Raw genomic sequence first — 16,355 nt, forward strand, 5'->3', positions numbered from 1 at the left:
GGAAAAAATCTGAATTTGCTTTTCAATTTTGTAAACTTTATATTTTTTGTTTTATTGCATGCGACCCGTCGAGATGGATTGCCGAAGATGCTAATTCGGATTTGTATATTCAACTCTGTTACAAACCGTGACTACATAAAGCACTGATTGGTCCAACACATAAACAAAAGAAGCGAGGTCAACAGGGTACCAGTTCAGTGACTACATTACATCTGATTCAATGGTGGCTCAATGAGTTTTGTTAAACTTCAGATTTACACGATTGTTGGAAGATGAAGCTACTGATCAAAACAACAACAAAGACAATAAGTAGGAGGGAAATAAAAGAATTTTAGTGTTTCAAAAGGTATTCATTTTATTGTAGTTTTCCTGCAATGTCAGACAATTCCAATGCTTATTGTCATGAAGAGAGGAACCATTAATCTCAGAATAGACCCAATCAAGATTCACAAATGCACCCCTGAAATTTTTTCCTGTCTTGGTAAGATTTAAAATGAACTTTACTTTTGAAAACATTTGAAGAGTTCTCAATAGTAAAACACAGGGAAAATCAAATTATAACAATCACATAAATGTTATAATTTCAGCAATAAAATTATATATTGCATGATAATCAAATCCTCTTGAGGATTTTTAGGCTGGAAAATGTGTTAATTACTGGTTAGAAAACGCTATTGGCACCTCTTATTCTTGTGGCCATAAATTAAAAGAAAGAGATGATGATGAATTTGACTTATTGCAAATGTTAAATAATTAAATTTGTAAAACTGGCACTCTGTAGTGATTGGTGCTATTTTAGGAAAATAAAAAGATTGAAAATTTAAATACTGGTGTTTCTTTAGCCATTTGATGATGTAATATAAAAACAATAACAAATCTTTATTAAATTCAACCTGGTCTTGGATAGTTCTCAGTGGGACTTGACAAAAATTGGCTCCTCAAGTCCCGGACTTCAGCATGTGAATTTTTTTTTTTTCAATCCCTGGCAATATTGTGAAAAAGTGAAATTTAAGCCCTGTACATTCTATCACACACATTATGTAAAAAGAGAAGTAACACCAAAACTACCTACATCACAATTGTTACGTATATAACTTTGTGACAATTCAATACTTCGGGTAAAAGTTTGCCTGCAATGCCTGCATTCAAGGTACTATTTTTATCCTGACCCTTTCTTGTTTTCTGTTTCATTCTGAGTGAAAAATTTTTATAAGTATTATCTACCATGTTTTCTTCATTTGTTTCTTTTGTTTACTTTTAGGGGTGAGATCAAAAGATCCATGTTGGATAAAATCATTAATTCAAATAGTTAGGGACGAGTGTCCCAGTATTTTTTGACACTAGAGCAAACCAAAATGTAACTATAGCAATGAAAGTTTATTATGAACCATGCTAAAATTTCGATATTAGAAATTCTTCTCTCTCTCCTCCTTCAACAGCAATGCTGCATTTACTATATGTAGTCTTCGTTGCTTGTTGGTTTTGTTTTTCTCCCTTCAACAGCATTTACATCCCGTGAGGACTCGGGTTAGAAAAGGTCTTCAGTACCCCCTTGCTTGACGTAAGAGGCGACTAAATAGGGTGGTCCTTCAGATGAGACTGCAAAAACTGATGTCCCATGTCACAGAAGGTGTGGCACAATAAAGATCCCTCCCTGCTCAAAGACTGTAAGCGCTGAGCATAGGCCTAAATTTTGCAGCCCTTCACTGGCAGTGGTGACGTCTCCATATGAGTGAAATATTCTCGAGAGGGACATTAAACAATATTCAATCAATCAATCAACAGCATTTACTTATATGTATATTCTAGTCTTGTTTGTGTTTTTTTTGGGGGGGGGGGGTGGGGGTGTTTCCCCCCTCCCTTCAACATCATTTATCACGTATTCTTGTGACATAACATCTTATCATAGTTTTCATTAAAAAAAATGAGGACGAACCACTGGCACCCAGAGACCCAGGGCGAACAAGTCCTAGGGAAAATGGACCCCGGTTCGCCGGACGTGAACGTTACCTAGGGCGTGGTTACAAGCTCAAAACAAATACAGCCAGTTGCATACCCATATATAATAATCAATTAGGATTGAGTTTGGTGTTAGTATTTATATCGCTGATTGGGTCATTCAGTTTGTACATCGAACTCCGAGACACAGCATTATAAAGACAGGCCTCCTATTAACCGTTTGACCTACTAGATAAGCAACTCCATCCCGTTACCGAGTCTAGGCGCTAACGACTAGGCTCAATTGCAATCATAATTTACTTAAAAAGTAACACTTTACATGATAACAAATAGTATGCCTATATTGCAAATAGCTCCCCATTAAATAAACTTCGCTGCGAGACGCATATACTTACCGTCTTCCATTTTGACGTTTAGCTCTTGTTGTTCCGAGATTTCAATATACCCTGTATTGTGTTATACGTGACGTCACGCAAACTTCAAGTCACGAGGTCGATAAGAGTTTCGCAATGTTTACAGTATTTGCAATACAATTTATCTTCTAAAATTTTGGATTTCGAAATAAATAAATAAAACAGCAGTGGCATGCTAAATAAAGCAAAGTATGTATTTTAGAATTTAGGCCTATACCTAACAAATTAAGAGAACATAAAACAGATAGATCTATCACAGTACCATCTGATCTATATCCTATGTTACAGTTAGAGGCCCTATATTTACTTCTTAGACCTACAAAGTGAACTAACCAAGGTGTTCACCTCCACGGACCTAAAAGTGTGTCCGTATCGAGAATCCACAAACATTAAGATGTCATTTTTGAACGGTCCCTACGCTATGTAAAGCGATGCATCATGCTGATCGAGGCGTTGCAAGAATAAAATTGTAAAACACTCATATCAAATCTAGTGTTGACACTGATTACTAGGCCTATTTGTTATAGAGAAATGCAAATGTTACCTTTTACTCCCGAGTCTGAGACGAGCTCAAGATCCTGTCTATCCAATTCAGCCATCATGACTCAATAAAATGAGCACTGTTGTCAGTAAATAAAGGAGCTAGCACACTTTAGTTTAGGCCTACACGACACGACTAAAACCAGTACGCGTGCGGTGCAGTGGCCTAATATAATGAGATGAATAGAAAGTTTACCATAACATTTAGGCCTATACCTTCTTGTTCCATTTGCGACGGATGTACTTTCCCCAAACTTCCGTTATGCATGTCTCCTTTCAATCGTTAATAAAAAATATCATTTGATGAGTGTAATTTTTACAGTTGACATTGACCTCATGACGTCTATGTTCTTTCAAAATCTAAATATAACAACTAATTAAATTCGCGTTGCATGTAAAACACCCCGATTAGCACATTTCACGTTTCACGTGCTTTTAATGATGCGGTCGATAGGACAATATAAACAAACGTACGTTACCCAGGTGAGGATCCAGCGATTTCTGTTTGAGCGAGTATATTATCTACTCATATTTCTTTTCGTAATCGAGAAGAGGAATCATGTTCCCTCTAACTGTTTGTATATATACTCCATATCAATCTAATTAAAATTAGATCTTTGATCAAAGATCTAATTTTAATTAGATTGACTCCATATAGTACCCATTCTTATATCCCATCCTTTTTTCTTTTTCTTTTTTTAAATAAATTATATAAGGAACCCTCTTGTATTTTCAAAAATGATATTATTTCAGATTTTAAATTTACATTCCACTTTCATTTCTGTCAGAATACGTGCCCCAGTCGTTAAAATCAAGGACCTATAGGTTAGTATATATATAGGTCCCTGGTTAAAATAGATTAAACTAATTATATCTCATACACATATCGTTCACAACTAGATCTATGTACAACACATTCGTAAGGAAATGACTGTTACAATTTGTAAAGATATCAAAGGAAAAAAACATTGGAAATGTTTAATTAATTAAGCTGATGAAATAATTAGTACTGGTAACAATTAATATTAAGTCGTCACCTTTAAAGAGGTTGCACATGAGATTTGGAGTAAGATTATGTCATTTGGGGGGGGGGGGGGGGGGGTGAATTCTGCATTGAAGGAAAGTTCTAAATATGACCTTTTTGCACTTCAAATTTATTCAATTAAACTTGATTTGTCTGTTGGTGTCAACACAACATAAACAACACAAATCAATCATTATATACATAAAATAGATGCACAATCATGTCTTCTAACAATACAGATTTTGAGAAAAAGTTTTAAATTAATACAAGTAGTGAAAATAAATAATGACCCTTTTGCACTTGATATACAAAAAAACTTTGTGAATATCAAATTTGACAGTTTAAAAGAACATGTTACGAGTAATGTCAATTTCTAAAATTTCACGCAATTTTCAAGGCCTTGTCTTAAAATTTAAAATGGAACTAAAAAAAGTGGGGGTTAAAGATCAAATTTTCAAATTATTGGGAAAAATACTAAATTTTTATACAAAATTTCAAATTAATTAATTTAAACTTTTCTAAAGAGATTCACACCTGAGATTTTTTGTGTGGGATTTAGTGTATTTTGATTCCTACATTGAAGGAGAATTGGGAAATTAAAAAGAAAAACAAGGGGTCAAAACACTTGTTATTGAGCTATAGTGTTCTAAACATGACCTTTTAGCACTTAAGATTTATTCAATTAAACTTATTCCGTGGGGATCCGGGTTAGAATAGGTCGCCAGTACCCCTTGCTTGTCGTAAGAGGTGACTAAATGGGGCGGTCCTTTGGATGAGATCGCAAAAACCGAGGTCCCGTGTCGCAGCAGGTGTGACACAATAAAGATCCCTCCTTGCTCAAAGACCGTAAGCGCCGAGCATAGGCCTAAATTTTGCGGCCCTTCACCGGCAATGGTGACGTCTCCATATGAGTGAAATATTCTCGAGAGCAGGGACGTTAAACAATCAATCAATCAATTAGACTTGATTTGTCTGTTGGTGTCAACACAACATAAGCAACAAAAATCAATCATTACATAAAATAGATGCATTGTCAATATGTCTTCTAACACTACAGTTAAAAAATAAGGTAATACTCAAGTAATGGAAATAAATGATGACCTTTTTGCACTTGATCTACGAAAAAAAATCATGATATCAAATTTGATAGTTTAAAAGGACATATTTGGAGTGATGTCAATTTCTAAAATTCCACATAATTTTCATTGCCTTAAAATTTAAAATGGAAGTAAAAAAAAAAAAGAAGTGGGGTTAGAGGCCAAAATTTAAATTATAGGCGAAATACCTGAATTTTTATACAAAATTTTGAGTAATTTAATTTAAACTTTCTTAAGAATCAGTGTTCCATTTGGAAATTAAAATTTTTCAACAAAATTAATAAATTACAACACTTGAACTAGTTCCAAATCTGAACTATACTAACTTGTATCAGAAAACTGAAATACACATACTAGACTAGTATAAAAATAATTAAGATATTTGATGAAACAGAAACTGTAATATCATGCAGATCGATTTACACACTTATAAATTTTGATTAATCCTTCCACCACAAAATAGAGTCCCTGCCAAACCCTTTTAAAATTTTCAACTGGATTATAGAGTTCAATCAGTAATAGATGTGTAATATGTTAATTTGCACCAATGGGATCAGCATCAATTTTGAACCAGTAAATACTTAATAGTTGTATACATCCTGCACAGCTGTGCCAAAAAGCTCAGGAGCTAACTTCCTTAACAATATTCAAAATGTCTTATATTTATCTAAGGATGATAACATAGAATAGGACAATAACAATGCATGTAACTAGAAAAATGACAAGTCAGAAAGGGCCAATCCGCAATGATTATTAACCCATCAGGTGAAAAATGACAAGTCAGAAAGGGCTAATCCGCAATGATTATTAACCCATCAGGTGAAAAATGACAAGTCAGAAAGGGCTAATCCGCAATGATTATTAACCCATCAGGTGAAAAATGACAAGTCAGAAAGGGCCAATCCGCAATAATAATTAACCCATCAGGTGAAAAATGACAAGTCAGAAAGGGCCAATCCGCAATAATTATTAACCCATCAGGTGAAAAATGACAAGTCAGAAAGGGCCAATCCGCAATAATAATTAACCCATCAGGTGAAAAATGACAAGTCAGAAAGGGCTAATCCGCAATGATTATTAACCCATCAGGTGAAAAATGACAAGTCAGAAAGGGCCAATCCGCAATGATTATTAACCCATCAGGTGAAAAATGACAAGTCAGAAAGGGCCAATCCGCAATAATAATTAACCCATCAGGTGAAAAATGACAAGTCAGAAAGGGCCAATCCGCAATAATAATTAACCCATCAGGTGAAAAATGACAAGTCAGAAAGGGCCAATCCGCAATAATAATTAACCCATCAGGTGAAAAATGACAAGTCAGAAAGGGCCAATCCGCAATGATTATTAACCCATCAGGTGAAAAATGACAAGTCAGAAAGGGCCAATCCGCAATAATAATTAACCCATCAGGTGAAAAATGACAAGTCAGAAAGGGCCAATCCGCAATAATAATTAACCCATCAGGTGAAAAATGACAAGTCAGAAAGGGCCAATCCGCAATAATAATTAACCCATCAGGTGAAAAATGACAAGTCAGAAAGTGCCAATCCGCAGTGATTATTAACCCATCAGGTGAAAAATGACAAGTCAGAAAGGGCCAATCCGCAATGATTATTAACCCATCAGGTGAAAAATGACAAGTCAGAAAGGGCCAATCCGCAATGATTATTAACCCATCAGGTGAAAAATGACAAGTCAGAAAGGGCCAATCCGCAATAATAATTAACCCATCAGGTGAAAAATGACAAGTCAGAAAGGGCCAATCCGCAATAATAATTAACCCATCAGGTGAAAAATGACAAGTCAGAAAGGGCCAATCTGCAATAATAATTAACCCATCAGGTGAAAAATGACAAGTCAGAAAGGGCCAATCCGCAATAATAATTAACCCATCAGGTGAAAAATGACAAGTCAGAAAGGGCCAATCCGCAATGATTATTAACCCATCAGGTGAAAAATGACAAGTCAGAAAGGGCCAATCCGCAATGATTATTAACCCATCAGGTGAAAAATGACAAGTCAGAAAGGGCCAATCCGCAATAATAATTAACCCATCAGGTGAAAAATGACAAGTCAGAAAGGGCCAATCCGCAATAATAATTAACCCATCAGGTGAAAAATGACAAGTCAGAAAGGGCCAATCCGCAACAATAATTAACCCATCAGGTGAAAAATGACAAGTCAGAAAGGGCCAATCCGCAATAATAATTAACCCATCAGGTGAAAAATGACAAGTCAGAAAGGGCCAATCCGCAATGATTATTAACCCATCAGGGGCTCCACTGCTGAACTATATTAAATTCCTCCACATCATGGTCAGGTAGTTATAATATGTATTATGTTTATTCTCCATAACAACAAAACTGATAAATCTGAACATCGAAAACGTTTTTCCTCTTCCGAATTTGAGCATTATACCTATGAAATGTTCTACAAAAATCTTCTCAAATTATTGCATGTCATATATAGAAAGTGCTACATGTATTAATTACCCTACAAGTATTGAAAACATTTCTAAGTCCCATTACTCCGTAACAACAAACCTATTAAATCTGAAAATCAAAGGGGTCTTTCTTTGCCTATAATCCAAAAATTATGAATAAAATTTCCCAAGGAAACTTAGTTATCAAATGTCATAGAAAGTACTAATTAAGGGACAGACAGAGTGGTTACTACTAATAGAGGGCACCTACATTGTATATCCATGTGGCGGGGCCCTAATTACAGTTATTTCTTTATTTGTAAATAACACAATAAACAGTCACTTGCAGAAATAAAATTCTTACCAGTATGGAATAACAATTAATTATGACTCAGCTTTATATTAATGCCTCTTTGTGACAGCATGGATATTGGTACAAAGGGGTCGATCATTGATGTAGTAGCAAGGAAAATGGCACACTTGAAAGAAACCCATAGTCAAAGTTGGGGAGCACAGGACTCTAGCTTTCACATGCAACCACTTCTAATCATGAGGATGAAACTTAATTGAGTTGCAGCAGTGAAAAGCAAGTGACTGTACATGTGTTAACGACTTCACTATATCAGCTAGTACACCCTGATATAATGGCAAGCCCTTCTACTATTTATATCTCTTTTACTTAGGGAGATATATCTTTCACTTAGAGAAATATCTCTTACTTTTAGAGATATCTCTTACACTTAAAGATATATCTCTTACTTTAAGAGATATCTCTTTCACTTTGAGAGATATTTCTTTTATTCTTAGATATATCTTTTACTTTAAGAGATATCTCTTTCACTTTGAGAGATATCTCTTTCACTTTGAGAGATATCTCTTTCACATTGAGAGATATCTCTTTTACTCTTAGATATCTCTTTTACTCTGAGAGATATCTCTTTTACTTTGAGAGATATCTCCTTCACTTAAAGAGATATCTCTCTAAGAAATACAAAAGAGACATTTCTCAAAGTATAAGAGATATCTCTTTAATTGTTGATAAAGAGATATCTCTCAAAGAGAAAGAGATATCTCTTTCCAATATTTTTTTATTAGTTTGAATACTTATAATAAGAAATTCTCCCTAAACCGTAAGCCCGCCAAAGCAAATCTTACCATGAGGGCTGTAATCCTGGGCGAAGATTTTGCATTTACTGCATGTGAAGTATATACAGGTAACAAAAAACAAAGACAATAAATCGATGAAATATGTGAGCTAGACTGGATTTGGCCAGCTCTCGGCAACTTGATAATGTTACCCCTCTTCAACCTTTTCCGCCATTTGTACACTAGAAGTATTTTGATTGGTTAGAAAATAGGGTTACATCATATCAATGGCAATGCAACAGGGAGAAGTCATTATGATCAGCATGCAGGGGAAAATCTAATGAGATATCTCTTTAAGTTAAAGAGATATCTTGATCTTTTTGAAAATTTAAAGAGCTATCTCTCTAACTTACAGCTACATGTATATCTCTTTTTACATTGATAGAGATTCATATCTCTTTATGCTAGAGATATATCTCATTCTCTTTGAAAGGTAGCTCTCTAGCTTTAAGAGATATCTCTCAGAGATAGAGATATCTCCCAAGTGTAAAGAGATATTTTTTCTGTTTAAAGAGATATCTTTTTTAGTTTAAAGAGATATCTCTTGTTGAAAGAGATATCTCTTTTGGTTAAAGAGATATCTCCCTAGTGTAAAAAGATATCTCTCTATAACTTACAGAGATATCTCTACAACCAATAGAGATATATCTCTAGTGTAAAGAGATGTCTCTTATTTAAGAGATATCTTATTTTACGAATAAATAGTAAAAGGGCTTGCCATACCCTGAATATATTCAATAGATCAAAGTGTAGTGGAGATGCACTATCTCTATATATGGTAGTTGCAGAATTGCAGCTCTCGATTGCAGAAAAAATTGGGATGGCTACACTAATAAATCAATCCGAAGTAAGACATTAACCTATGATTTAATTAGCATTCAGTTCAGACATGTTTTTTGAAGATTTTATCTGTAGATTAAAAAAATATTAACAAACAGCATTTTAAATTTTCATAAATAGTTTTTCAAAAAAATTAAGAATGTTTATAGCTGAATCTTTTAGGCATGTTTAATTAGATATTCATATCATGCACCAAATCACAGCTTAAATTTGGACTTAAGAATCACTTATTTGCAAACAAAACACCCTTTATATCATTCCAGGAAAAATCACAAAACTTCATATAAAATAATGAGAGCTTGTATCACTCTTTCGATGGCAAAATCATACTTCATAAGAGGTGTTCAGGGTGTCAAGCCAGCTTTTGGTCTAAAAAATATAGGATTATAGGAATTTTTTGGGCAATTTATAGGGAAAATATAGGGATTTTTACAGCAGATTTTGAAGAATATATAGGGGTTTTATTAAAGAATTTGTATAGAAGTTTATTGTTTCTGCATAAAAATCTAGGAAGCATAATATTTTACTGGAGAATTAAGAAATATCAAACATAAATAAAGACAAAATCCTTTCAGATGTGGACAGTTTTCTATCCAATAGACAGTTCCTATACAATCACCATAGTTATTTTCTAATTCATAACAATCTAATTAACTATCAATCTAGTATCAGCTCCTGGATTTTGTGGGGTGTTTTTTTTCTCCTTATTTTTTATCAATTTTGAAAATAGGACTTTTTTTTTTTTTTTAAATTTGTTTGGATTTATAGGGCTTTATGGGAATTTTAATGATTTATAGGGAAAATATAGGAACCTTCAAGTTTATAGGAATAAATAGGGACTTGACACCCTGGGTGTTATAAGGAGCCCTTAAATAAAATTTTAGTGTATTTAAATGACTGAGCTACCTTTTAATTGCAGATATGCCAGAGTATGCACATGATTATTGTGTTAACCGGTGTGCATTTTAAAATCTTCTCCATTTTTATACTTTGTACTATATGATAAATATATCGGTAGGACTATCACACCCATTTGATAATATAAGAGGTAGGTTTATTACACATCACAGTGAAATGTAATTTTCTATTTGAGTTCTAAAGGGCATGTGAATTTTTTCTGTTTACAAATAGAGATCATCCCTCGATAATTTATGCAAACACTTTGTGTGCTTGATGTCCATGCAGGAGTAAAGATTTTCTAAAATATATAGCATTTTCAATTCATTTGATCAGCTAAGCCCCACCCTGGAACCTAAACCCAGGGGTCATAAAATTCACATTGCTCATTATAATCATATAAACAGTTTGTCTGCTTGATGTCCAGATTTTCTATTGCATTTTCAATTCATAATATAAGTGACCAATCTAGCTCCACCCTGGTACCTAAACCCTGGGGTCATTAGGTCATAGATCATGGTATGGTATGAAAGACCTTGCCACAAGAAATATGTATACAAAACATGAAAGCTCTATTCTAAATAGTTAAAAAGATATTGAAAGTAGGTCAGAATTTTATCAAAAGTAGGTCAAGGTCAAACACCAAAGTATAGCAAGGTCTTGCCATAAAAAATCTAGCAAAAAAATATCATAGCCCTACCTTAAATAGTTCCGGATATACCTATTAGGTTATAATTTTTTTAAAGTAGGTCAAACTCAAAGTTCAAGGTCAAAGGACATGATATGAAATGAAAGCTCTTGCCATAAGAATTTATATAGAAGACATGATTGTAAACAAAACTTATCTGTAAAATGTAGATACAGAATACTCTTTGATTTTTATGACTCCAGAATCAAGGACTCCAGCTAGGGCATCTAGTATTTTGGCCTGTCCATCTGTCTGCATGTCTGTCGCAAAAAACTTGAACCTTGGTCATATCTTTTACAACATAAGAGGTACAGCTTTCATATCTATCATGTGTATTCCTTGTGCCAAGAAATTTCCGTTGGTACCAAGATCTTTGACCTTACTTTTAGAAAATTCTAATATAAACCATATCTTTCAAATCATAAGAGATACTGTTTTTATATCAAGTGTTTGCATTTTTTGTGAGAAGACCTTTCAAACAATACCAGATTTGTTGACCTTGACACTGACCACTGACCTACAATGTGGTTTTGGGAAATTAAAAAAAAACCTTTAACCTTGGTCATATCTTTTCCAACATAAGAACAGCTTTCATATTTGGCATGTGTTCCTTGTGCCAAGACCTTTCCATTGGTACATAAATCTTTGCCCTGGTGACCTTTACATTGATCTTTGACCTACTTTTAGAAAATTCTAATATAAACCATATCTTTTAAAACATAAGGCACTGCTTTCATATTTAACATGTGCATTTCTTTAGAGAAGACCTTTCCATTGGTACCAAATTTGTTGACCTTGAAATTGACCTCTGACTTTCTTAAAGAATTATTCATTGAAATGTTGTAATCTGGGGGCATTTATTTAGTACGTGTTTCACAAACACATCTTGTTTTTTATCTCATAATCTATAATTTGACTCACATACAACTTTTCAAACAAATATTCTAAACAAATACTTAACACTTCATGTTTTACATCAACATATTCCCTTTACCCGAAAGTATAATAAAATTGGATCAGTACAAATGTTCCAGAGAAGAAGCTGAAAATGTTCAAAAGTTATATAGTCATACTGATGCATGACTATCGACACACAACGATGGACAAAATCAAACAGCAATAAAAAGATGAACAAAGTTATGAAGAAAGAGTAAATGCAATTTTCCATGATGCAAATTTATTGCTATATTTACAATTCAGAATTTGTTAGTCCAATAGATCTAGATATTGTCTTAAATCCATACTAATGAACATGTGTATTCCTGGGAGTGAAAATGATCACTGAGTATGCCATATTTTTAAACATCGTATGTTGATATTATATACAAAATATGAAGTTTTAATGGGTAACTTTCACTTCTATGTAATTTGATAATACATAAATTCAAAAACACAAAATAATAATGAATACATAGGATTCTAAAGTATAGCACCACATATACATGCAATAAAGAAGTTAATGAATCAACACATAATGACCATATATCAATGAGAATGCTAACAGAATACTTAATGATATGCAGATTCTTGGGGGCAGAATAATGAAAGAAACCTGAATTTTACCAGTAATGGAACCAACAATGTCCAAACATTCAATCTACAGGACAAGAACAGAACTTCCTGAAATTGGAAGGTTGACCAAAATACAAGATTAGCCGGAGCGATAATTACAGACGACATCTCCATTGGAAAAGCTGCTAGAAATATTACCTTTGCGACCTGCTTTTGGTACAGCAAAACAATGCAGAGAAATAATCCTGCAATTTGTGATAATTTTATACATATGATAAAACTTGATTGGTAAGTCATGCAATGATTTGAACTGCAATTGAAGTAGCTAGGAAGGATTACATATCCAGTTTCATATTGGATGCAATTTTTCAGTTGAAATTATAGTGTACATACATGTGATTGGACAGGAAATAAATATAATCTTCAATGAAAAAAAAATATTTGTATGCCAGATTAATTTGGTTCCTTATGCCTGCAACACTGTCCTTATTTTTCAGACAGAATTAACCACTCTAATTATCATTTGTCATAAAACATGTTAATTTAATTTATTGGTGAGACATAAAGGACTGTAGTAAGTCAATGGGAAGGGGGAAGATGATGGTGGAGTTCTTCTCAGCAGAAATTGTGTTCAGAGTCTGTAGATATCTAAGCTGGAGTGCGGCTGGAGATTCTGTGATGACATTGGCGGCTTCTTTTAAAGCCCACGAGGCCTTCTGTTCTCCTTCTGCTGCTATAACCTTGAAAGATTAAGTAAATACATGTAGAATTAGGAAACTCTATGCTCTAGCTGTCAAAATGTATGTACAATTATGATGGATTTGAAAATGAAATGCCTTCACTTTTTTTTGAATAATGGGAATAATTTACATGGTGGATTAATCACTGTCATGTAGGATCATAATTGTGCTACACTAATATCCATGCCTTCTCTATTATGATTTGAGAATTATTCAAATGATCCAAATCAAAAGTCTGGTTTTAGGCCAAAACAATCATGTGAAAGTACTCTTATTTCTCTAGTAGACAGATGGCTTAAAAATGCTGAAGGTAAACTTACTGGTGTACTCTTTATAGACTTAGGGAAAGAATTTACACTGTCAATCACAAGGTTTTATTCCACAAACTCAAGTCCTTTGGCATATGTAATGATACTTTTGAATGGTTTAAATCATATTTAAGAAATCGTACACAGAGAGTTATTTGGAAAGGCAATCTATCAGATGAAAAGAATGTAACCATTGGAGTTCCACAAGTCTCTATTTTAGGTCCATTGTTTTTTATCCTGTATATCAATGACTATCCACAAGCACTGAAACATTCTCATGTAAATATGTATGCAGATGATACTTCACAAGATGTAACGATAAGTCAGTGGAAAACATTGAGTCAAAGATGTGTGAAGATCTTCAGCGCAGTATAATGTGGATTAAGAAAAATAGATTAAGCTTAAATCTATGAGGCGCCGTTTTAATATTTTTGAAGTATTTTCTGATATCAAAAAATCATTTTTTGATATCAAAAAGTATATTTTTTGATATCAGAAAATCATTTTTTGATATCAGAAATTCGAATTCTTGATATCAAATAATAAAAGTCATTTTCTGATATCAAAAATTATATTATTTGATATCAAAAAATGATTTTCTGATATCAAAAATTCGAATATTTGATATCAAAAAATCATTTCCTGATATCAAAAAATACATCATATTTTCTGATATCAAAAAATATAATTTTTGATATCAGAAATTCACATTCTTGATATCAAAAATATAAGACATTTTCTGATATCAAAAATTCGAATTCCTGATATCAAAAAATCATTTTCTGATATCAAAAAATCGATTTTCTGATATCAAAAAATGATTTTCTGATATCAGGAATTCAAACTGATTTCTTGATATCACAAAATACATTTTCTGATATCAGAAAATAAAAGAAAATGGCGAAAAATCTTTACATAAATAATGAATACTCCCTTGACCCATAGAAAATCGCTGAACTAGGCCTACAGTCTACAGTGTCCGATTTGTTGATATTTTAGATTCTTTGAAGATTTTTTTTAACGATAGAAGGAATTTTATAAGGTTCTTGATAATTCTGGACATATTCAAGTTCGGGTTACTTTCTGCATGCGGAGTTTTGGCGGTAGTCTATCTATTTTGCTCTCCTCGTTTGTCATTGAATTAACAATCAGGGAAAGAGTTCATTATATATATATATATATATATATATATATATATATATATATATAAAGCACAAACAAACAATTATAACACCCAACCTTACGTTTACCCCTAGGATCTAAACGATACATGTGAAAATCAATTAATTAATATATAAAGCACTAAATAATCACAACTAGGTACTGAAAATTTTCGCCCCAGCCCGGGGTCGAACCAGCGACGTACGGCACCCACCGCCTAGCAAGATTGTCAAACCAGTGCTTTATATATATATATATATATATATATATATAAAGTCAAAAAATAAAATCCAATACTCAAACTTTTATCTATAGCGCTTTTGCCCTGCGGGCTCGTCAGTAGTATATATATTTAATGCAAATGTAATGAATATCAACCCTTTTTACCGGTAATCTTATTTATGATGACTTATTTTCTTGAAATCCTTCTATAACATCAGTATATGTGATTTGAAAAATGGCGGATAATGGGACTGCTGAGCATGACATGTTAAGGAACATTCAACAAGCCATCATGACTGGTAGCCGTTGTTTTGTACAGTGCTTTTCCATGATCATCATTCTTCACGGGTCTCATTTGCACATCTTCAGGATCGACCCCGTTCACTTCATAGCGAATCGCGGACAAAGCAGTGCTGACCATTGTAGATATGGAAGAATTTGCCATAATGAATTAGATCTAGATTCACCATTTATTCTCCATGTGCATACAAGGTTCGCAACTTCAGGCGGGAAGATGAAGGTTGCATCACGGGGAGCATTCATTAAGTCGATCGTAGTTTTATATGAGTCTTATTTTCTGATATCAAAAAATCGATTTTCTGATATCAGAAAATCAAGTTATTTATTGATATCAAGAATTCGAATTTTTGATATCAAAAATGTGATTTTTTGATATCAAAAAATACAAATTCTTTTTTGATATCAAAAACTCAATTTTTGATATCAAAAATTCGATTTTATGATATCAGAAAATCAACCTTATTTTCTGATATCAAGAATTTTTTGATTTTTTGATATCAAGAATTATTTTTTGATATCAGGAATTGGAATTATTGATATCAATAATTCTTTTTTTGATATCAGAAAATACCTCCAAAATATTAAAACGGCACCTCATATAAATCTGTCTAAAACCCAAAGTATGCTTATTGGATCTGCACAAAAATTATCAAAGTATTGAAAATTGAATTTAGTTGTAAATAACCATGTCATAGAATGTGCTCATGCAGGAGTCAAAATTATTTGGCCCGGTGTTATAACTGATGAAACTTTTTTCCTGGAAAAGTCATATATAGAAACACTTATGAACAAGATTTCCAAGAGAATTGGCATTTTAAGAAGAATAAGATATTTTGTGTCAAACGATGTGCTGTTGAAGATTTTTGATACTATGATTTTTCCACATTTTACATATTTTTGCACTATATGGAGCTATCCAAGAAATGCTGAAAATGTAAATATTAAGCTTTTTATATTGCAAAAACGAGCTGCAAGGGTAATTCTTAACATCAGAAATTTTGAAACACCATCTAATGTCATGTTTACACAACTTAACTGGCTGCCTCTATCAGATTACTTTGTCTATAGAAAAGTCGTTTTAGT

At 33.1% G+C, this 16,355-nt stretch overlaps 1 protein-coding gene across 8 annotated transcripts in view; it reads right to left on the reverse strand.

The window, feature by feature from the left end:
* Positions 1 to 16,355, reverse strand: part of LOC125682331 (band 7 protein AGAP004871-like) — a 67,607-nt gene that overhangs the window by 17,365 nt on the left and 33,887 nt on the right. For 2 of the 8 annotated variants that reach the window (XM_048922823.2, XM_048922820.2), the window contains one exon: positions 12,190 to 13,281. The exons of 3 other annotated variants lie outside the window; for them this stretch is intronic. In XM_048922823.2, the coding sequence (XP_048778780.1) occupies positions 13,090 to 13,281 (192 nt within the window). In that variant the 3' untranslated portion in view covers positions 12,190 to 13,089. Of the gene's footprint in view, positions 1 to 2,354; positions 2,502 to 2,916; positions 5,178 to 12,189; positions 13,282 to 16,355 lie in introns of those variants that run through there. 3 more of the 8 variants (XM_048922824.2, XM_048922822.2, XM_048922827.2) reach the window with 3 other exon arrangements.

The sequence above is a fragment of the Ostrea edulis genome, chromosome 2 (genome assembly GCF_947568905.1).
Source record: "Ostrea edulis chromosome 2, xbOstEdul1.1, whole genome shotgun sequence".
NCBI classification, from domain to species: domain Eukaryota; kingdom Metazoa; phylum Mollusca; class Bivalvia; order Ostreida; family Ostreidae; genus Ostrea; species Ostrea edulis.